Source organism: Mus pahari, chromosome 5 (assembly GCF_900095145.1).
Source record: "Mus pahari chromosome 5, PAHARI_EIJ_v1.1, whole genome shotgun sequence".
Lineage (NCBI taxonomy): Eukaryota > Metazoa > Chordata > Mammalia > Rodentia > Muridae > Mus > Mus pahari.
The window spans coordinates 91,350,309-91,374,810 of record NC_034594.1 but is presented as its reverse complement, the minus strand read 5'-3'; the positions used below and the strand labels follow the sequence as shown (position 1 = coordinate 91,374,810).

The 24,502-nt window shown below is 38.5% G+C and overlaps 1 protein-coding gene across 1 annotated transcript in view; it reads right to left on the bottom strand.

Moving 5' to 3' along the window:
• Cntnap5 (contactin associated protein like 5) overlaps window positions 1-24,502 on the bottom strand; it is an 858,611-nt gene that overhangs the window by 136,159 nt on the left and 697,950 nt on the right. The window contains exons 15-16 of the mRNA XM_029539128.1: window positions 5,533-5,660; window positions 5,183-5,353 (exon numbers count right to left, since the gene is read on the bottom strand). Coding sequence (XP_029394988.1) covers window positions 5,183-5,353; window positions 5,533-5,660 — 299 coding nt within the window. The remainder of the gene's footprint in view (window positions 1-5,182; window positions 5,354-5,532; window positions 5,661-24,502) is intronic.

The window sequence follows — 24,502 nt, the reverse complement described above, 5'->3', positions numbered from 1 at the left end:
TTCTTCTTCTTCTTCTTCTTCTTCTTTTTTTTGGTTTTTCGAGACAGGGTTTCTCTGTATAGCCCTGGCTAACCTGGAACTCACTCTGTAGACCAGGCTGGCCTTGAACTCAGAAATCTGCCTGCCTCTGCCTCCAGAGTGCTGGGATTAAAGGTGTGCACCACCACACCCGGTGGTAGGTTGCATTTCTAAGAATGGTACAAAACAGAATCATTTGGCTTACACACACATACACACACACACACACACACACACACATACACACACACACACACTAAAATCAAGTGGAAAGGGAGAGGGAGAGAGAGAGAGAGAGAGAGAGAGAGAGAGAGAAACAGAGATAGAGAGACAGAGAGACTTGTCTCTATTAGGTCATGCCTAATTATCTATTTCTCTCTTCATAGCCAGTGTCAGTTTATTATGTGAAGTACTAACCCCCCTACCCCAACCCAATAAAGGACACATTGACTCAACCCTGAGTACATAGCAGCTGTCTTCTTTTTCATAGACTTCAAACACTAAACTCAAGGTAGTGAAATTGAGATTTGTTTTAGTTAGAAGGCACTCAGAATGAAGTGAATTGGAAGTCTTCTGGAAAACTTCTTGTCTCTAACAATTTAGATATATGAGCTTGGGAAGTGTTTTTGAATAACTAAGAGGAGTACTTTGGAAATGGGACTATATCAATTCTGACTCACTAAATTGTTAAAGGTCAATTCCTTTTCAAGAAACTGGTATGCAGGGTTTCTTGCTATGAACTCTTTAGCATAAAAAGTACATCCTTAAGGGAGAGATCTGGGTAAGAGAGTGGAAGGCAAGGGGATTAGGCAGGCAGGATCAGATATAAGGGAAGACATGAGGGGAGCTCAGATGGCCAGAACCATGAATGGAAATACTCAGCTTCAGAGAGTGGGAATAGGGTGGAGGAATGTCTGGAATGTCTCAGAGACCTAGAATGTGAGAGGCTTCCAGGATTCAATGGGGATGACCTTAGACAAAATGCCAAACAGCAGAGAGATAGAACCTTAAGGGACTACCTGTTGTGGCTTCCAATGGTGGGATGGGGTTGCCAACCTACCTTCAAAATTTTGATCCAGAATTTTTCCTGTCTAAAAGAATTGCAAGGACAAAAATGGAGTAGAGATTGAAGGAAAGGCTAGTCAGTAGCTGGCCCACCTTGTGATCCATCCCATGGGTGGGTACCAAACACGAACACTATTACTGATGCCATGTTATGCTTGCAGACAGTATCCTAGCATCCTCTGTGAGGCTCTACCAGCAGCTGACTGAGACAGATGCAGATATGTCCAGTCAACCATTGTCTGAGGTCTGGACTCTCGTGGAAGAGTTAGGGGAACTATTGAAGGAGCTGAATGGGATGGCAAGTCCATAGAAAGACCAATATAATTAACGACGATGGACCCCTGGGAGCTACCAGAGACTAAGCCATTAACCAAAGAGCACACATGGGCTGGTCCATGACCCCAGCACATATGTAGCAGAGGACTGCCTTATCTGGCCTCAGTGTGAAAGGATGGATCTAATCCTGTAGAGACTTGATACCTCTGGAAAAGGGGCTTTGTGTGGTTGGGTAGGGGGTTAGGTAGGGTTAGATGGGTTGGGGAGAGAGTGCAAGAGCACCCTCTCAGAGGCAAAAGGGAAGGGGAAGTGGTCAATGAACTCTTGGAGTGGGGACTGGAAAGTGTGGCAACATTTGGAATTTAAATAAATAAAAACATTTAAAAAAATCGTCTATCCTCTTCAATGAGTAATGTGATTGTGTCAACATCTAACACATGTGAGAGTTTTGACATCTTGTTTGAGCTTTTTTCCTTTACAGTAGCAGTAACAGCAATAATACTAATCATTTTATCAACTATAAGGCCTTACAGTTTTCTGATTTTATGTTTATATATTTATTATTGTTGACTGAGTGAATTCTGAGTCTTGTGCATGCCAGTTCTTCACTCTACTACTGAACTACATCCCCCTACTTAGGTCTTACCCTTAAAAAACTGAATACTAATTATTTGTGCTTAGTAAATAATATTTGATAGTATGATGATAGTAAACACTAAACAATTATATGATAGTTTTGTGTTTCTTAAATTTAGTACTAATTTGAATTTTTAAAGAATGTATAGAACATAGAGAATAGTGCACTGCCACAAAGTACAAATTGTACACTGCTCTGTAATTAACATTCAGTCGTTGTTCATTAACTTGTGAAAATACAGCATGATGTTGACTATGGGTTTAGTGAATGAAAAGACTGAAGGGCCTGATTTTTTACTCCATATACATTAAGGTTATTATGTTCACATTAGGGAACGGTTAGCATTCAACATGCTTTTCAGAGTCTGATCAAGTTAGGTATAAAAGATTTTTATTTTACACTAATATCACAAGAGCTTCCACCATTAATGTACCTGGAGACCTTGGACTATAAAAAAGTAAAATGTAACATAGAGACACTTTCTATCCTGTGCATAGTCTGAAACTACAAAGGAAACTCTTAGCCGCTGACCCATCTGCTGTATACTCACACAAAGCCTTCCACCATTATCTCCTACAAAGGGACTTGTCTCCTTTGTTGAACTGTCAAATTTCCCATATCTGTGTTTAAATGTTTGCTTAGCTTTCAAGGGTATTTCATGCAGCTATATCACTGTGATCCAGTCAATCAGTTCACTTAGACTATTGGAAAACATCCATGCAGACAAAGGTATAGGGATGCCGAAGGACAAGCTCAAGCAGCTGTGGCAAGAGCAGAGTCAGAGCCAGGTGGGTACAGGGAAGGAAGAACATTCAGTGTAAAGACTGAAAAGCAACAGAGAGTGGAAAGTATATTTAACATTACATCTGTTTTCTTAACTGTGTGTTCGTGTGTGTCCACTCATTGATATGCTGGTACACATATGTACAGTGGTACATATGTGTGTGCACATTCATGGAGACACTAGAGAACAACTGTGGTGTCATACCTTAGGATGCCTCCCCACAGCATAGTATGAGGCAGTTTTTTTCCCCACTGGCTTAAAAGGACTCTCTTTATCTCCCCCAAACTAGGGTTATAATCACCTACAACTACACCACATCTGCTTTTTTATTTTTCACATGAACTGTGAAAAGTTCAGGTTATCTTGCTTGCAGAGTAAGTGCTTCACTGTCTGAGCTCTCTCTCACGCCCTCTATGCTTGCTTGTTGTTTTATAATCATCATTCACTGGTAATTGTAGGGAATGTTAATGACATATCACCCCACAGCCAAAGGCATACATACATACATGGACACACACACCTGAAAGTCCCTGTTAATTTTTAACAAAGTGCAAGTGACCCTTAAATGAATACATTTTGTGACAACACTTAGTAAATACTATATCCTGGTGAACAGTTAATCTGAGTAATTGCACTTACTCCACTGGCCCCAGGAAAAATCAGGAGAATGCGATTGCTTTTAAGAGTAAGAAAGCATTGTCTCCTTGTCATTGGTATATTTTTCTACTACACTCTGTAATCTGAATGTATATAAACATAGGTGTCAGCATTAGTGTCAAAAGAAATCAAGCCATTGCAAACTCTTGGTAATTTTGTTCAATTTCTACCAAATAGGAGAGAAACCTGTGATGTATTCTGCATTAAGATATTTTGGGGAGGATTTTTGGTTACTCAAACATTTTGGACACTCTTAAAATGTTTAAAGTCTATTACTAAAAAAATGATGTGCTTTACCAAACTTATCTTTGTGTTGAAAAATCTTCCCAAACCTTTTGAGTATCTATGAGTTTTTTATGAACAAAGATCTTTTTGAAAATGAATAAAACATAAAAAACAATCTTCTAAGTGTAATAGAAGATAAATAAGCTAATAGAATTTGTAGTCTAATTTGAACATGAACAAGTACAGAAAATCAACTTTAGTGAAGTCATTGATAATTTTGCAGAAATACAAGCCTATAGAGAGATTTTTAAAGTTATTGTTTCTGACACAGATTAAAACATTGGTGTTACCTTTTCATAAGACTGAATTCATCATTGTATTTTTTTCCTTTGGGTACTTTCATGTAGTTTTGTTAGCATGCTGACATTCAGTATCTCAAGGTAGAGAGTCTTCCCGTCCTTATTTCTTTAGTCCTCACCGGGCTTCATGATCATTATTCCATAGATGTCACAGATAGGGGCAAGGCTCTTACAAAGGTACAACTTATGCATCTAAACCAGCACACATACTGCTTCTACAGAAAGAGGGGGAGAACAGGCATCGATTGCCACTGACTAGTTACACTCTTCTGTTTGTGGGAGATAAGAAAGTGTGTGCATGCCTGTGTGTGCGCGAATTTGTGTACCTGTGTATGTGTGTGGGAATGTGTGCATGCCTGTGTGTGTGCAAATTTGTGTACCTCTATATGTGTATGTGTGAATGTGTGCATGTATGAGTATACCTGGATGTATGAGTGTGTGTGTGTGTGTGTGTGTGTGTGTGTGTGTGTGTGTGTGTGTTACTTGGTTATGCCTGCTAGAGGTTGATGTTCCTCGTCAATTAATTATCCTGTAGTTTTTTGTTTTTTTTTTTTTGGAACAGAGTCTCTATCTGAACCAGGAACTCACTAATCCTGCTAGATGATCAGCAGTTCTCTTCTTGTCTGTGCCTCCTCTGTTATGGGCATTCCTAGCTATGTTACATGGGTTCTGAGGAACTGAACTCAGGTCCTCATGCTTACATGAAAGTCCTTTACTAGTTGAACTAGCTTCCCGGCTCATAAAATATGGACATCTGAAGCATGACTATAACGGTAAAGTGGATCCTGAATATGAAGGGAATGGTGAACAATAGTTGTCCCTACTTCCCATAGAGTGTAATGTTAGGGTATGGCAACTTAAAGTGACAGCTAAGAAATAGCTTAGGAAAGAATGACTTAATAAAGAATTGAGCCTGCAAAAGGTATGCACATGCATGGCTACATTTGCAGTATACATATCCTGTTGAAACAATGAAAGGCTGACAGAACATAATAAATCATAACACATTACCATAGATTTGACAGCTTCAGTGATAATTTTCCTGATAACCAGTGATATTAGCTTGGCACTGAAAACCTGTACTGATGGCTAGTGGCACAGATAAAGTAGAACCCTGTACTGTGAACCACTGACATTGAACTCATAAAGGATGGCACTTACAGCTCATTTCAAGTCGAAAGAAGTCTTTAATGCCAAGGTTTTCTAGAAAAACTCCAGATAAAGCGGTGGTTTTAAAGAAGAAAGAAATGTCAGCGCTGAATTCCATATGGAAGGTAGGAAAGTGGAGGTAAGACGCTTCCGTAGAAAATGAGACGGCATTCCAGAAGTGCCCTGTAAAGCAGAGGACCCTTAGACATGGCTGGTTTGGTTCTAATGGGGTCTGAAAAAGCAAAAGGCTTGTGGGTAATTTTCATGACTAGGAGGACACTGAAGGGAAAGTGATAAGGGGACCAAAATATCTGTGCTTCTGAAATTCAGAGAATGGGGGAGGAGAGGGGTGTTGTACTCACTGTCACCATAGCAACGCAAGGGACCAATTCTCCAAGCAGCTTCTGAGTTTGATCGGTTGGTATCCATGATAATTATCTGAGTTACAGGCAAGTGATCTTTGAAGGAAAACAAGCCAGTATCATTTGCCCTGCAAAACATAAATTTCAGGGTGGAGGGGGAAAAGGTTAAAATGTAGATTATCCAGAGATTCTGTGCTAAGATGTCTCTTTTGCAAAGAGACTTGGATTGGATGTAGTTTGGCTAGGGTTGGAAAGAGCATGACAGAGGTCTTTTAATTTTGGCCTGTGTGAATACCTGTTGGAATACCAATTACAGAACCCATGACCTGTATCCAAACACCACTAGATTTTTTAATCTTCCCTAAATGTGCTTGCAGGAACATAGATAGGTAGTTAACAAATATCACAGTACCGATTATGATCTAGAGGAACTGAGTGTTCACTGTAGCATTAATGTGACATTAAACATCACTTCACTTTCCTATTAAAGAAGATCTTACATCTGAGGACTGAGCCTGAAAACAGGCATCATAAATGCTTTTAAAAAGTCACTTAGAAGACTTGAGTGAACCACCTGCCATCAGGTTTTAATCAGATTTGAATGTTCCTTATCACCCTTTTAGTTGTATTAAAAGGAGTCTCCATAGTTAATTGGTTGTTTTTTGCTTGTTCTTCACAAAGATCTTGCTGGTTAATGGCTCTGACTTTGTCCTTGTTAATTATGAAAATAAGGAATTCCCTAGTTTTCTTTGGATAGAAAAAAAAAAAGAATAGAGAAAATCAGTGTTTCTCCTCTTTTAAAGCTGTCTTTGGAATCAAGGTAAAGATGGAACCACTTGTCAGAGCACAAAATTCGGAAGTTTAAACCTGGTATTGTGTTGTTGTGTAGCTACCTGTCAATCCAGCATGCTTGGCATGTGAGCATGGAGACCTGAATCTGGATCTTCTGACCATACACAAAACAAACCTGCCCTATACCACTCACTTTTAGTCATAGGCCTCGGTAAGTGGAGACAGGCAAATCTCTGGGGATTACTGACCAGCCAACAGCACTGAATTGGTGAGCTCCAGGACAATAAGAAGCCCTATCTCAAAATATGAGATGTACTTTACAATATCTAAGAAATAACACAAAAGCTAACTCTTGAATTAAATATTGTAAAAAGTAAATCCTGCTGGCAGATTCTCTACCTGCCACAGTGGTTTGTATTCCTGAATAAAAGACACAAACACACACACACACATACACACACAGTCATTCTATTATGGCTTTAGGCAGCATACTGGATGTTATAAGTGTGTATCATACCTTACAATTTACATAATTCTTATAATTATGTTCATTGTATATCTGAAAGAAAAGAGTCTTTTTTAATTGGACGAAGTTTGGAACTGCCTAACCTCCACTACCTCCCACCAATAATTACATGTTACTACTTACTAAATTCTGTGTTCTATCTTGGCTGCTCTGAACCCAGAAGTCTGCCCAAATGGGCTGGTCCCAAGGCCAGTACATTCTAAAAAAATAAACCTGCTTCTGTCTGTCCTCATCTACTAGCTGTTGGCATCTTTTATTTACCAATCAGAATCAACAGGGGGTAGGTTCCTAGAAGCTTACTCATGTAAGCAGTTTTTTGAGGATTATAATTAGCTTTTGTAATACGTGCAGCCACATTTCCCACTTTTTGTCTAATAAGAAAAAAGGCTCCTTTCTTTCAGATATATATTGAACATAATTATAATAATTATATAAATTGTAAGGTATAACACACACTTAGAACATCCAGTCCATCATATTTGGCAATTGAGAAAAGGATTTTTTCATCTATCTTAATTTAAAGACTTTACAAATCTATACCTGTATCATATTTAATTTAACTTGTAGTACCATCTGAAAACCATCATTTCAAATCTAGAACATTTCTTTATTATTAAATAACTGAAGTTCAGTTATGAGACTATAACTAGTCTTCAAGTCCATCAGAAACCTGAGAAGGAATTAAATATTACCTCAATATGTAGGAAGCACAAAGACATAGCTTGCAAAACTTATACAATTTGTAGAGACACCTGACTCCCTGGACAGTTCTCAATATTCCTCATAATATTAGAACATCTTTCTTCAGTCTTCTGTCCCACAACCATCTGACAGACCTTAAATGAAGCAGGAATTACGAAGGGCTAGCTTATCCTGTCTTGGCAGAGCTTAGCAGTTGACTATCCTGCACCTGTGTGTCCTTTTTTGGACAGTAATTGTCTGCAGAATGAAATTAGGGTATTTCTTACTCAGTGGCAACCTTGCCACAAATGAAGTGACTCCAATTGGAGGTAATGATGCTCAGCATCTCTGAAGTGGGATGGTGGTACTGTCAGGAACAGGCATGTCTCCTAATCAAAAGATCTATTAATAAACAAATGATTTTAATGCTATATTCTGTGGCTCTCTGATGCTTTTGAAGACTATCTATCTACATATAGTATACCTGAACTGTTAAACCTTGACAACTCTTAGNTATTTACTATTTGAATAATATTGAAAACATTTTATTGTAATTAAATCAGGAATTAATATTACCATGAGCTTACTATCTGACCTTAAACTTGCACTACTTAATCATCCTAAACAGTTTATAATAGCAGCAATTAGAATGACTGGATCTAAGCCTTGAATTTTTAATTGAGTTGCATAGGCACAATGCCTATCTACGAGTAACAAGATGAATTTTAAATTTTTTATCAATATGCAAATATTTACACCAATGAAAACCTTAAACCTGTATCAGTATTTAAATTCTTCACCAATATAAGAAAATATGACTTCTATTCTACATAAATATGTAAAGATTTCTACCAATGTAAGATTATGGCTATTAAATGTTTAATAGTAAACTTATTAATCTATCCTCATATATCTAGTTTCTTATACTAATACTCTACTCTTTATATAACTTAAACAATTACTGCTGTTTCTCCTTTCTATCCTTAAGATTTTGAAAATATATTTTAATAAAATGTAGCTGCTTATATTATGAAGGCTGATTATGTTCCCCAAAAAACTGCTTACAGGACTGTCTGCACATTGCTTCTGGGAACTTGCCCCCAGTTGGTTCTGGTTGGTAAATAAAAGATGCCAACCACTAAGAACTGGGGAGGACAGACAGAGTCAGTTCATTTAGAATTTAACAGCCTTGGGGCCAGGAGGAGAAAGGAGATCTGCCATGATGAGAGAGTGTGAAAGAGAGGAAAGATACCATGCATGAGACGAGTTCAGGACAGACAGGCACGGCTGCAATGTGAAGGGGTAGGGAGAGCAAGGCCTAGAGTACAGCCCAGCTGGACAGCCCTTTGGGTCCAGAGCGGTCAAGATGGACCATAGAATTTAATAAGTAGTAACTTGGAATTATCAGTGCGAGGTACTGGAAGTTAGGCAGTGGCCCAGCTGCTGTGCTGTCTAAGGTATATTACAATATAAATGCTGAGTGTGTGTCTTTTATTTAGAAACACAAACCATTGAGGTGGTTAGGGAACCTGCTGATGGGATTTATTTATTAAATATTTAATTCTATAGCTGACTTCTGGCTTCCACATGTACATAGATATATGTTCACATGTACCTGCACACACAAATAAAAATGTGCATACTTATAATCCATACAAACATCATGAAGAACTAGAGGTAGTGTAGGGGGTAGGTGTTATCTAAGTACATAGTATACATGAATGACATTTTCAAAAAATAAGTAAAACAATGCTTTAAAAATAAAAATACAAATTTAATTAAAGTAAGTGAATTACCACTGACTATGTACATACTTCCAGACAGAAGTATGTTAGAGACAAGTGTAACACAATGTACCTATATGATATGTGTGGATAACTATGTCCATTTGCAAATGTTGAAACTGACTTGGAAGTACTGAGGAATTTCCTAGGATCACAGAATCGAAAGGACAGTGAGTAAGTCACTGTTTTGCTTTCCCAAGTAACTGTTTCATGTTTTTGAGACAGTTCCCAGCTGGGTAATGTGGATGAGTGATATCCTTTTTGAGACATTTGGTATGTTGGGTACACATGAATAGCAGCTTGCAGGGGACTAAATGATGTTTTCATCTGCTGTGACCAGTGTCTGAATTAAATGCCCAAAACTAGTCTAACAGACATTTTAGTTTTCCTCTTTGTACCTGAACTACTCTGTGGCTGCAGGCAAGACAATTTATTTGTAGGTATCCAGATATGATCCTGGATTGGAGAGTTGTTGCCACATAACACATGTGCAATATTAAATTTTCAGGTTTAGAACAGAGCTCATGAAATTTGGAGAAAAATTCTCAATAATTTATCTATATTATAAATAAATGAAATATCCATTTGAACCCTACCCCTACAGTCCTATTCAAAATACAAAGAAATACTCAAGGTACTATCTGCAATTTGAGAGCTTGTGTTTAAAATCCATTCAAATGATAAGACTTTGTTTCAACTAAAAAAGCACATCTATGCATGTTTCATACCCACAGAGAATAAATTTTCCTTTTTGTTCAAATGTACTCACAAGTAGATTTTTATTAGATGTTTTCTTTATTTACATTGCAAATTTTATCCCCTTTCCTCATTTCTCCTCCAACCCCCCTATCCCCTTCCCCTCCCCTTGCTCACTCCTGCTTCCCTGTCCTGCCATTCTCCTACACTGGGGCATTGAGCCTTCAAAAGACCAAAGACCTCTCCTCCCATTGATGTCCCACAAGTCTATCCTCTGCTACATATGTGGCTGGAGACATGGGTCCCTCTTTGGTTAGTTTGGTCCCTGGGAGCTCTGGGGGTACTGGTTGGTTCATATTGTTGTTCTTCCTATGAGGCTGCAAACCCCTTCAGCTCCTTGTGTCCTTTCTCTGGCTCCTCTACTGTGGACCCTGTGCACTGTCCAGTGGATGGCTGTGAGAATCCACTTCTGTATTTGTCAGGCACTGGCAGAGCCTCTCAGGAGAGATTGATATCAGGCTCCTGTCAGTAAGTGCTTGTTGGCAAACACAATAGTGTCTGGGTTTGGTAACTGTATATGGGCTGGGTCCCCAGGTTGGACAGTCACTGGATGACCTATCCTTCAGCCACAAGTAGATATTTTAAAGCAGAGTTTAAAAACCTGCAGTGAAGTAAAGACAAAATCTAGACTGTGAAGAAACCTGAGATGCTATGTTTTGCTACCTTTTCCCATATTTATTTTACACACACACACACACACACACACACACACACACACACACACACACACACAAAGTATAAAAAAGCTCTTCCAAATGACAGAAATTTTTATTTTTATTTTGATGATTAACTCACATTATCAGCAATGGTTTTTATATGGAAACTTTAAGCAATAAAAGTAATTCAGTTTACCTTCCCATGTAATAATGTTTTCCACAGTGATCTGGGTTTTCTGATAAAAATTAACAATTAAGAATTCCACACCAGGTCAAACTGATGAAATCCTCAATTGAAACTCTCTTTGCAGTAATTCTAGGTTATAGAAAGTTGATGTCTAAAAACTAACAACATTTCTGAATACACCTGATTTATAGCAGTGAAGAAAGCTGTACCTGAGTCATCTGCATCTAAGAAATGTTGAATCACAACTGGGAGCCATGTAAACTATTAGCTTTGTCATTTAATCTCCTTGTGCTCTGACTGACACTGATGGTATCCACAGAGGCTTTACTTCTGCACTGTGGGACATTTCTGTTCTCACATCTAAAATGAAACTTCAAAAACCCTTTTCCTCAGTGTGTAGGATGCAAAATTGAATGGTCAGGTTGTGAATTCAAGAATGAACTTCAAAATATTAGCACATCAACATGTGAAAATGCTTTCATATACTACTAACTGAGAACAATTCCTTCTGGCAGAAAGCTGGTACATCACCCAGTAGTTACCACCAGGCATGGCAAAAGCCCTGAGTCCAGGAACTATCCTTGCTTGGTCTCTGGCTGACCTTCCCATCTTATTCACACAGGCTTTCTCCACACAAATCAATTGATTGAGTTTCAGTTTGTTAATTTGCAATCATTGCAAGACTGATTCCCTAAGATCATACCTTGGTCACCTTGGCAGATGCTATGGGAGACCGTAGTCTCCTCTGTCACACACTCAAAGCTCAACAGCAGGTCCACCCACTGCGTGGCAAAGTTAATAGAAGCTCTTTTTTGAGGTATTTTGGATTTTTCAGAACTATCTCTCTACCCAGAATTTGATAGTTGAAGGAAATTTTATTATGCTGGCACGATATTTTTTTGTTAGTGTTCATGTTTTATTTCACAAATACACTTACCTATTGTTTTCATAAACATAAATTTAATATAGAAATAAATATATTCTTTTATAATTGATTTAGGACTTTGTAGTATTACAGGAAAGAATAATATAAATAACCACATAGTTTTTCAAAACCGCATACCACATCTGATAGATGTAAAGATTATTTTGTTATTCAGCTAGCAATCTCCAGAAACAGCTATTCTGCCTTTCCTTATTTTTAAAAGTAAATTCATGATCTGAGGCCTGAAGAGGCTGAATGTTTAGATCCTCTAGTTAACAAGTGACACTTGTAGGATTGATTTTCTTTTTCATAATAAAAATTAAGTTAGGGTTTTATTACAGTTAGCATTCTGACTATGACAGTGTTACTAGAAAAAAAAAAGAATATCTGTATGCGATATATGCATGATCAGCTTTCAGTCTCAGTGCTGTGGATGTGCAAAGGAAACAGGATTAGCTCTTTTCCTTGTGCGTGATGATAATTCTGTTCTTTTTTTTTTTAAGATTCTTTGTTATTTTATTGGATATTCTCTTTATTTACATTTCAAATGTTATCCCCTTTCCAGGTCTCCCCTCTGGAAACCCCATATCCCATCACCCCTTCCTCTGTCTCTATAAGGGTGCTTTCCCACCCTACCTGTCTTCCTGCCCTAGCATTCCCCTACATTGGGGCATCGAACACCCTCAAGCCCAAGGGCCACTCCTCCCACTGATATCCAACAAGGCCATCCTCTGCCACATACAAGGCCAGAGCCATGGGTTCCTCCATGGTTCTTTGGTTTGTGGTCAAGTCCCCCGGAGCTCTGGGTGGGGGATATGGCCGGTTGACACTGTAGCTCCTACCGCATGTGGCTGCAAACCCTCTCAGCCCTTTCACTTCCTTCTCCCTTCTCCATTCTCCATAGGGGACTCCTGCGCTCAGTCCAATGGTTGGCTAACACCATTCACCTCTGTATTTGTCAGGTTCTGCCAGAGCCTCTCAGGAGACAGCCATATCAGGCTCTCATCAGCAAGCACTTCCTGCCATTCACAGCAGCATCCATGTGTGGCAACTGTATATGGGATGGGTACCCTGGTGAGGCTGTCTCTGAGTGGCCTTTCCTTCACTCTCTGCTCCACACTTTGTCTCCATATTTCCTCCTTTGAGTATTTTGTTCCCTATTCTAAGAAGCTCTGAAGCATCCACACTTTGGTCTTCAGTCTTCTTGAGCTATATATGGTCTGTGAATTGGGTATTCTGAGCTTTTGGGCTAATATCCACTTATCAGTGAGTGCATACCATGTGTGGTCTTTTGTGACTGGGTTACCTCACACAGGATATTTTCAAGTCACATGCATTTGCCTGCGAATTTCATTTAAGTCTTTGAATAATCTTATAGCTAAGTAGTATTCTATTGTGTAAATGTATCACATTTTCTGTATCCATTCCTCTGTTGAGGGACAGCTGTTTGTTTCTAGCTTCTCTTTAAATACACAGTCACTACAATTGTCTAAAATCATTCGTGTACTTTTCCATGGATTGTGGAAGCACAAGGAAAAATATATGACATCGGGAAGAAAAGCAGGCATTGTGATCTGTTCTGAGCCCTGACTAATTAATTAAAGGCTTCAGAAATTTTTCAGCAAGAGGAGGTTGCAAGGAATCTCTCTCCATTTGGCTGTGTGAGACTCTGCTGTGTGACTACCACTCCTCATGTCACTGAATAAGTTAACCTCTTTGGTGCTGTGGTAAAGTTTTCTTTTGGCTCACATTTCAATTCATCATGATGCCAAGGGCTTCAGGCAACTGGTCATAGCACAGTCTGGATGCAGAGAAGTGAATGCTGATGCTCAGCTTCCTCTTCCCTCTTCTCTCAATCTAGAACCCCGGGACACAGCATGGTCCTTGTGTTTCAGTTGACTTAATTTATGCTTATCTCCTTGGTGATTCCAGATCATGTCCCGCTGTCCATTCGTGTTGACCCTCTCACACCTATACTATTCTCTCAAAGAGTGGGTGATTCTCTACATGTTCTGAATGGCCAGAGCATTCCACTGGGCATTGGCTCTATTGGAATCTGCTTAATGACCAATGTCTCCTCAGATGTTTTTGCTCAATCAGTCACAATTCATCCTCTCATAATTCTAAGATGCTGTTCTGGTCAAAATAATAATGTGTTAAAATAATAAAAACAATACAAATCAGAACTCAAGATATTTTGCTACTGCATTATGTGTTAGCAAAAAGTCAACCACAAGTCAAATTCTTACTGTAGAAGACCGAAAATAAGTAATGATAAAAGCAGAATATGGAGGACTGTACATTCATTAAAGTTGGCTGTATGTCTTAACTTGTATGATGCCTTATGGATTCCAAGGAAATGATTTGTCACTCTTTTTTTCTGGAAGAAGTACATTGAAAATAAATATACTTAATTTGAATCACATTAAGTAATACCCAAGCATGAAGTTTAAAAATCCTGGATTTCTATGAAATACATACATTTGGAGAAATTCTACATACCCAACCATTAACTATAGGAGCAGTTAATGGCAACATGTGGAAACATGTCAGTGACTACACCACTAATGGAAACAACACTCATTCTGCAACTATAGTTAACTTTCAATCATCCTTTATGGTAGAGTGGGATGTCAGGTTACTTCCCTCATCTACAAGGATTTCAGGGGCTGGTATTGCATAGGTCTTGTCCAGTGAGTCCATTAGTGAAATGGCTAAATCATGTCCAGACAACATCTTTTTGTCTTCATATTTCTTATTCTTTGGCACTTACATTTTCCCTAAATCATCTTCTGTGATGTTTCCTGAGCCTTGGATAGAATCACTGTCCCATTTAGACATGAGCACCCTATCATCCCACTCTCAACACTGAGGCCAATTTCAAGTTTCTACATTGTCCATACTCTAATAAATAGCCTCTCACTCACACTTGCATAAGCAACTATAATTAAATTCAGTGACCACTGATAAAATGGAGACATGAAAGTAAAGGGGGGCTTACTGAGATTGTCTCTACCAGGGGAGGATGAGGATGAGAGACAGAAATGAAAAATTATGGAAATTCATTATATAAATGCATGAAATTATCGAAGAATAAAATTGAAAACATTTTGCACATGGGATATATACATGAGGTTTCAAAGAACTAGTGAAGCAAAAACTTCTCTTTTTTAATTGTATATTCTGAAATCTTTGAATATATTATAATAAAGGTGTATTTTAAAAATACACCTTAATTATAGCAAAATAATTAGCCTTATGTATCATGTAAATTGTGGCAGATCGGGACTTAGAACTGCAATGAGATAAGGGAGAAAAACAGCTCATTTTGAAGATTTAGTTCTGAGTGTGAGCTACACATAGCAGTAAACTGTTGGCTTTATTTCCCAGGAGCTCCCTACATTATTTCGAAAGACTGGGCCTCCCCACGACTTGGAAATTGCTCATTTATCTGAACTTTGCACAGTTTTTGTAGGACTTGACAGATGACAAATTTAGAGAAACCTCAGATCTATATCTTGATTTAATGTGTGTGTGTGTGTGTGTGTGTGTGTGTGTGTGATGTTCATGAATATATGGGTTCAGCTGTGTGCATGGATGAACATGATTGTGTGTGCACATGTGAGCAGAGCATCATCTCCTTGGAGCTCTCCATCTTGCCCAGGCCTTATCTTGTCTTCACTGACTCATCATTGAATAATGAGTATGAATCACAAGGGCTGACTCATTTTACATGAGTTTGGAAGACTAGTCTCAGGTTTCCATGCTTATTTGCCATGTACTTTCCAAATTAATCTACCTCCTCAGCCTTATTCATACTTCTTAAAAATATTAGAAAGATGTTTCACAGAGCAGAAGTGAGTGATAAGCTATTTATACTTAGAGTATTTACTCTCTGTAGATGATGTATGGCCACATTATTGAATCCATTTTCAGTAAGCCTCTTTTATGATATTTTTCACAAAATACCAAATAATTCTATGACATCTAGAATTTTCCAATTTCAATCATTCATTATGAGTAGTACTCCCTGCTCTCTCCTTTGTATTTTTCTGTGATCTCTTGAGTGTTTTATAGCATTGTACATTCTCTACCTGAACAAACAACAAGCTGATTATACTTTTTGAAACATCTTAGGCCAATCCTGTGCCTAAATAAGCTATGAGAAAGTTACCCCTAGCCTGTATATCCTTAAGGGTCAATTCAGAGAGGCATATGGCTGGAAAGACTAGGGAGTTTCATGGTAAAGAGACCTGGGTGTTTCTCCAGAACCAGAAAAGAAACAACAATCAAAATAATAACCAACCACAGACAGAGAACAGACTCAGCCAAGAGCAGACAGAAAGGAAACCATTGCTAGGCCATCTCTCAACTCACCACCTCTTTGAACAATGAAAACATAGCGGCCTCAGAGCAGCAGACATCCTTTGCTCCATCACAAAGAGCTGATTTGATGTTGCTGCCGGAGAGTCGTACATGAGAATCCACAGAGTAACTGCCCTGATAACAACTCAACCACTCTGAACTTTTGCCTAAGTGGTTCCAAAACAAACTGAAAGTAAATTGTCTTAGGGAAAGATAAAATTAGCAAGTGACAGGTGACAGATTCTGAAGATGCTGGCAGGTGGAGCCCCAGGACATGTCTCTCCGTACCTGTCCAGAACTGGACTTACAAGTGCTTACATCACACTAGACTTTTTTTCTTTTCTTTTGGTTTTGGTTTTCTATCTGACTTTTTGCTTGGATACTGGGCATCAAGCTGAGGTTTCATGCTTTTATAGTGAACACTATTGTCTGAGTCATCCTTCTAGTCCCAAGAACTACTTTTGAAAGAAAGTAGAAAATAAATTCACAATAAAACTATATGTGATAAACTTGGTAAATAGTTCTTATGATGAGACTAGAGAGATATTTGGCTAAGAGTGTAATCAACACTAGTTAAGCCTGAACTAGATTTAACCCGACTACCATAGAATTGAGGTAAACATATGTCCAAGACAAGCCAACCATTCAACAGTCATTCATGAATACAGTGTCAGTCCATAAATAATCTCTCTGAGATATAGAGTGAAATCCAGTTCTACACAGTAGCTGGAGGTTCTAGGGTTCCATATAATGAAAATAAAGAAAGAGAGGAGGTGGAAGAAGGAAATAAGGGGAGAAGGAAGGGAGAGAGGGAGGGAGGGAGGAAGGAGGGAAGGAAAAAAGATTTCTGAAAAGTATACTGATCTTTAAAGTTAAGATTGACATGTTTGTTCCAGATTATAAACTGACAGGAACCATGTTTTATGAAAGGACACATCAAGTGCAGAATCAATAACCAGGACTTAAAACTCTCTAATACTCCACACTTCCTTTGGAAACATTATTAAGAAGCAGGCAGAAGCTCTCTATAAAGGGGGCTTCCATTTTGTTTGGATGAGAAAACTTGAACTTCTGACTGTGGTCTGTCATTAGGATCTCCCACTGTATTATGCCTTTCAACGTGCCACATAACTATGCTTTCTTCCTCTTCGATGGTCACTTTCTCCTCCCTGAAAAACCCTACACTCCTCTACACTTCTCCAAGGCCATACAGTACCCTGGGTTTTGTTGCACACCCACAGTGCTCTACCAGCCTGTCTCGGAAGGTTACTCCTTGTACGCTGGGGAGATAGATGTTTCAGTAGGTAAAAATGCTTATCACAAACACAGGAGGATTTGAGCTCAGATCAACAAAAATCCCATAAGAAAAAATTGTGTGTGTATTAGTCTATAACCCTAGCACTCCAGAGGTCAGGATGATCAGAGGATCTCATTGGCTAGCCAGTCTCCAGGTTTAATATAAGACCCTGAGTGAAGGGGAAAGGAGGGAAGAAAGGAAAATAAAGATACATAATAACCTTTGTTCTTCACATAAGAACACATTAATGTACCCACCCATAATCACAATTATGCATGCAACATCACATAAACACCGACACACACACACACACACACACACACACACGCACGCACGCTTCTATATGTATATATAAGTGAAAATTCATAAATGAGAGAAAATGTGTGATTTTTTTTCTTTCTGTAATTTGCTTGATATGATTAAAAATTTATCTCCAGTTGCATCTAATTTCCTAGAAAAATCCAAACATCAACAATAACAACAAACACAACAAAATTTATTGCATTCTTTACTGCTAAAAACATTAAAGCCTATATGCCATGTTTTCCTTATTCAATATACTGTTGCTGGAAGCCAAGATTAATTTTCTAATTTATTTTCTCTTCCATACTAGTTAGATTTGACTCTAAAAGAAACCCATGAGTAATGAATTTTATAGAAAAATATGTCCCTTCTCCCCATAAGTTCACAGACTCAAACCACTTATTTACCTAGTCGAGGCTTTCTTTAATTTCAAGCAAAAAGCTTCTTCTAAAAATGGTAGTTGAGACATATCCCTTCTTCATCTCCATCTTTTTTAGCCCTTTCCCCCTCTTTTTTCAATTATATGATACTCACTCATTTTCCTACTTTATTTGATCTCATTGGAACATATGGCAATAAGTGAATCACCAAGGTCGATCATAATAGAACAAAACAGAATCAACCACAGGCAGCTGAGCCATTGCCTAAGGCTCCCTGAGAGACCTCACTTATCAAGAAGGAAGATGGATTCTTCTCCAGTGTGGTCTGAGTTTCTATGAGACCTCTCTCTGGAATCCTCACTAACTAGTCTGGTGCACAATCCCCATATTAGCAGTTCCATTGTTGGAGTTAAGAAGATCCTTTAACTCGGCTAGAATAGCAATTCTGCCAAAACTAAGGATACATATTCTGGGATGTGAATATCATATATGGTTCATAATGTACTAAAACATCTTAGCACTTTTAACTGACAACTTTATGGGACATATATAATGGATTAAGCTACTCCCCCAACACAATTTTGTTTTTCAATTAACTTTGCGCAAGAGCAAATTGACAGAGCTTTATAGGACAAAGTTGCTGAAGATTCTAACATTCACCCAGAACACTAGGGATTACCCAGGAAATATAAGGATCTGAAAAACAAACACAAAAATATTGAAATATGTCAAAAGCAAAGTTGGATCTACATTAGCCATGAATGCAGGGAAGAGTAAAGCTTATACACTATTTCTGTAATCCGTCTAGGTTTGTGCTTTCCTTTCTTCAGTAGACACTGGAGTTGCATAGATGTGACAAGTGTGTTTCAAATTCTACTGGATCTTATGGCTAACACAATCACAATATTTTAAACTGATAAAATTAGCTCACTGATAAGAAATTCAGTGATTTGGGGCTAATGAAGTAAAAGCTTATGAAGAAAGTGCTTGTAGCATTAGCATGAGAGGAGAAGGCATGCTTGAAAAATCAATGTTCATACTCCTAGCATTGGGAGGGTGAAGATAGGCAGATTCATTAGATTTTCAGGTTAGCCCTACTTGAAAAACCACTGGTCCAAGTAAGAGATAAATCTCAAAATAATGGTAGACAGCTTCTGAGGAATGACTCTTAAATTGACCTCTAGTTTTCATGTGTGCATTCACACACACACACACACACACACACACACACACACACACACACACACACACACAAACATACATAATCATCATACATTCCATCATCTGATTCCACCTCATTCCATTCTTTATCCCCTATAGCAACCACACCAATGTCTTTATGCAGTAACTTTTATGCGCATTTGTATTTCCCAGTCAAAGTGCACAAAGGTTCCATCCTTTCCATATAAGAAAGTTGTTTCAACTTAGCTTCCTTCCTCCCTCCTTCCCTCCCTCTCCTTCCTTCCTTCCTTCCTTCCTTCCTTCCTTCCTTCCTTCCTTCCTTCCTTCCTTCCTTCCATCCAGCTCCCTAGAAATCGTGAGCCAGTTTCTGGCTCCAAATCTCTTAACTCTGATATCAAATATATCATATTGATCTACTGAGCACTAAGGAGCACTTTCCCCATCATCCTATGGATTTCTCTAAGACAAGGAATATATGACCTGCCTTTACTTTGCTTTTTTCTTGGCTGACTGGCACAGAGTGGTATTCAGTCAATACATTGAAAATTAACATAACCACACATAGTAAATAATGCACAAGGATATAGTTTAGATTTGGGAGAATAATAGGATGGTTATATTGGAGTAGAAGTGGTCTAGCTCCATAGTCATGATGACTAATTTATCAGAACAATATAGAGGTAGTCAGGCCTATGGTAATGATGATGGAGTTGTAGACACTCTTTGGTAGAAGGGGAGAGGAGAGGTTCACAGTACTCTTACCAAGGATTCCAGACATCACTCCTTCCTTTCTCATCCCACCTTCAAGTTATCTTGGAAGATGCAAGCATATATAATATATGGAAGGTCAACTGAAAGGGAGCCTCCAGGATGCAGTTTCCATGAGGTTATCATTCAGGATTTGCTATAACATCAACACGATACAACTGCTTGAGTGTCAGTCTTGTTTCAGTAAATAGCCCTTCAAAGTGCTGTGTGAATATGTTCAACATACGCATTGGTTCACTTACTGAGACCTGGGTGAAACTGTCTCTTGGACCTGTCATTAGTGCCCTCTATCTGAGATGAATAAATATTTGTTCATATCTCACTAGAAAAGTGAAACGCAATGACATCCTCCCATAATGATGTGTCCCCCAAAACATTCAACACAGGGTACATCTTGTTCTTAAGTCATCAGTGAAGCATAGAACAATTAACTACAGATGTCAGACTTTATTCCTTCAGGAGAAATATGGGAATGTCTTAATGTCTCTTAGACATTGCACTTAGCAGCTTAACAGGTATACTTCAACTTATTTCATTTGACTCTCAGTATGTTGCCATGGTAGTTTAAATGAGAATGATCCCATAGGCTTAAAAACTTGATTTTTAGTTGTTGATGCTGGGGTGGGGGGGTTAGGAGATATAGGCTTGCTGGAGGAAGTGTGCTGCTAGGGGCATGATGTGAGCTTTCAGAATTTCACATTTTGCCACTTTGCTTATTCTCCTTCCTGCATGCAGTTTAGGATGCAAGCTCCCATCCTTGTGCTTTAGTCACCACATTTCCCTGCTACCATGCTTCTCTACCATGATGGTGATAGACACTTATCCCTCTCAAATAAAATATGAATTAATCTATGTAGTGCAAAAAGGTCTGTCAAGTATCGGGGAAATGGTTCAATGAGTCAATTAAATGCTGTGCAACTATGAAAACCTGAGTTTGATATTCAGCAGAGGTAAAAATAAATTTAGGATAGAAGTACACTATTATAATCCCTCTGCCCTTTGGAAGCAAACACAAGTAGTTTCCTAAGGCTCACTGGCCAGTTGACCTGGCTAGATCAGTGAGCTCCAGGACAAAGCAAGAGAGACAACACTTAAGGGACAGCACCTTACTGTGGACTTCAGTTTTCCACATACCCAGTCACTCATGTGCACATGCATCTGTACAAGAAGAATTAGACAAAATGCATTTTGATAAGTACCTGTAAGCACAGCGTAGGTAATGAAGTTGAATCAATCAGTTTGTAAGTGATTAAGAGGTTAGTAAACTAATAATCCCATCAATAAAAAGAGCCTAGAATCTGGGTAGGTAGCATGATCAATGGAATATTCTGGAGAAGAAAATATAGGAGAACTTCATCATGAATAAGAATGGTGCAGATATTATCCTCAGTCATTACTGGGCAATAAACTAAGCCCTGGCAATTGTACATTGAAAAGGGAAAGTGCACCTCAGAGATAAAACATTCAAGAGAAGAAATACTCCATTTTCAGTGGCAGCTTTTACCTTGCGTTTTCTCCCCTGGGTCAGCTTCTCTAATTGTATAGCATAAAGTAAAGTGAGGTTGTTTAATTCTGAGCCTCTAAATCTGCAAATAATGTCTAAGTCCAAACACAGTGAGGAGAATTACGACTCAGACTCCCAAGTCCCTAGAATCAGAGGATTTTACTCCTTGCCTCTCTCTCTCTCTCTTTGTAACACAATGACCTGAAAAATATTCACAACCATCCTAGACTTGAAGATGATAATTAGTCAAGATCTCTCCTCTTGATTGTTAATGTGATAGTTTACTAGGATCTAATGTTTAGACTAGGTCATTTTAAGTGGGAAGGCCACCTTAAATGTGACAAGTACCATTTTCTGGGCTAGGGTTCCAGAAGGAATAAAAAGGAAAAAGTGACCAGAGAATCCGTACTCATCTTTCTCTGCTTCCTGCCTGTGGACACAATGTGACGTGCTGTCTCAAGCTCCTGCCACCACTCTTTCCCTGCCATGACAGACTGCACCTTTGACTGTGTGACAAATAGACCTTTTCTGAAGTTCCTTTTTTTTTCCTATATGAAAAAAACAACTAATATATTCCTCTTCAAAGATGTTCTGAATTTGCCTCCCTAAAACTTCCATCAAACATCTACTGCATCAGGACTAAATAGATTGAGGCCCATGTGGTTCACAGATTTGTTCTTCATCCAGAACACAAAGTAGTTTTTTTTTGTAGGTCTCTATAATGCTGTAATAAAATTCATTTCAAAAATATAGTGGAAGACCAAAGAAGAAAGAAGTTGACATCTAGCATTTGGTCTTCTTCACATGACTTTTTCCTCATGAAGAGTTTGGGGTGACAGAGGCATCTAAAGGAACCCTCCTCTGTACTTTGTCAAGTTCATAACTCATGGGCCATATATTATGGAAGTGAACACAAATAGTGCTTCTTTCACTTTCCTTCTCCTCTTTCTCCTTCTCCTTCTCCTTCTTCCCCTGCCCTTCCCCTTCCTTCCCCCTTCCCCCTTCCCCCTTCTTCTTCTTCTTCTTCTTCTTCTTCTTCTTCTTCTTCTTCTTCTTCTTCTTCTTCTTCTTCTTCTTCTTCTTCTTCTTCTTCTTCTTCGTGTGTGTGTGTGTGCGTATGTACAGGAGCACATGTACATTTGCATATATATATATATATATATATATATATATATATATAGAGAGAGAGAGAGAGAGAGAGAGAGAGAGAGTAGATTCCAGAGGACTAACAGGGATGTCAACCTCCAGGTACTGCTCATCTGTGCTTGAATTTCTTTTCGAGCAGTAGTTCTCAACTGCCCTCATGTTATAGTCCTGTAACCTTCATGTTAACCTGTAACAGTTTCTCATGTTATGGTGATCCCCCACAATTAAATTATTATTATTGCAATTTATAATAATTAATATAATATTATTGCAATATATAACAATTAAATATAATAATAATTATTATTGCAACTATAATTTTGCTACTATTATGAATTGTAATGTAAATATCTGTGTTTTCAGATGCTCATGTACAACCCCTGTGAACATGCCATTCAAACTTCAAAGGGGTCTTGCCCCATAGGTTGAAAATTGGTGATTTAGATGATCTCCCATCTGGAAATTTCCAATAAGGTCCAAGGATTCACCTGGGTCCACCTCCCCAGGGCTGGGAATTCAAGACCCTACCAGGATCCCAGATGTTTAGTTGTGTGGATGCTGAGGATTTAATTCAGGTCTCCATGCTTGAGTGGCAAACCCTTTCCTGTCTAACCCATCTCCCCAACTCTCGCTTCCTGACCGAAAATAAGGTTTTGACTTGAACTTAAGTTTCTTTGAACTGGTTGCTGCAAGTAACAATTTGAACAATGAAAGAAAATACCGTACCCCAAAGGAATTGTAACTTGTCTAAGAGAAGATTAACAGGGATTCTCGGTTATTATTGAGAAGTAGTTGATGAGAAGATAGGGAAACACTGCAAAGGCTAAGATAGCAAGCTGCCTGAAATCCAGCCCAATCCTGAAAGCTGAGTGGACAGGCTGTGTGTAACATTTTCATGACAAATACGGTGAAAACAGAAAAGCTTTCCTGGAGCTTGGAGATATATAGACCTAATAGACATGAGAATTTAGACATCACCTTACAGGACTGAACTGGTGTAGGAGAGCAATAGAGATGGTGTCCATGGACTTATGTTTGAGTTTGGGTCTTGCCATTTGACAGATGTATATAATATTAAAAACAATAATTTAACTCTTCTGTAATTGCTATTTCTCAACCTCCAATCATGTATCTTTATGGAAGATCAAGATTGTTGTGCAAATTATATTATCAGTTGATGAAAAATCAGTAAGTTGAATAGAAAAATTAATTTAGTGTTTGAGTCACTAAATGGTGGTAAAGGAACTTAACATCAGTAGGAGAAAAGAAACTATTCATATTACACTCCCATCTCTCCTGGCCCCCTCTACAACAAGTGTGTTTTAAAACCTAACTCAGAATCTAGAGAGATGGCTTGGTAGCAAAGTGCTTGCCTTATACAGGCAGGACCTGAATTGATTCTCAGAACCCACACTAAATATCAGGATGTGATTATAAATGCTAATAATTCCAGCACTGGGGAGGCAAATCAGGCAAATCCAACCAGTCAGTGATGCCTACTTCTTCTGGGTCACAGAGAGATCATGTCTCAAAAAAAAAAAAAATCTTTGCATTTAGAATCTGAGGAGTGACAATGAAACTTGTCTTCTGGCTTCTACAGACATGCATAAACACATGCATGGCTACTCACAAACATAAGAATATCTACACACACACACACACACACACACACACACAAACAGAGAGAGAGAGAGAGAGAGAGAGAGAGAGAGAGAGAG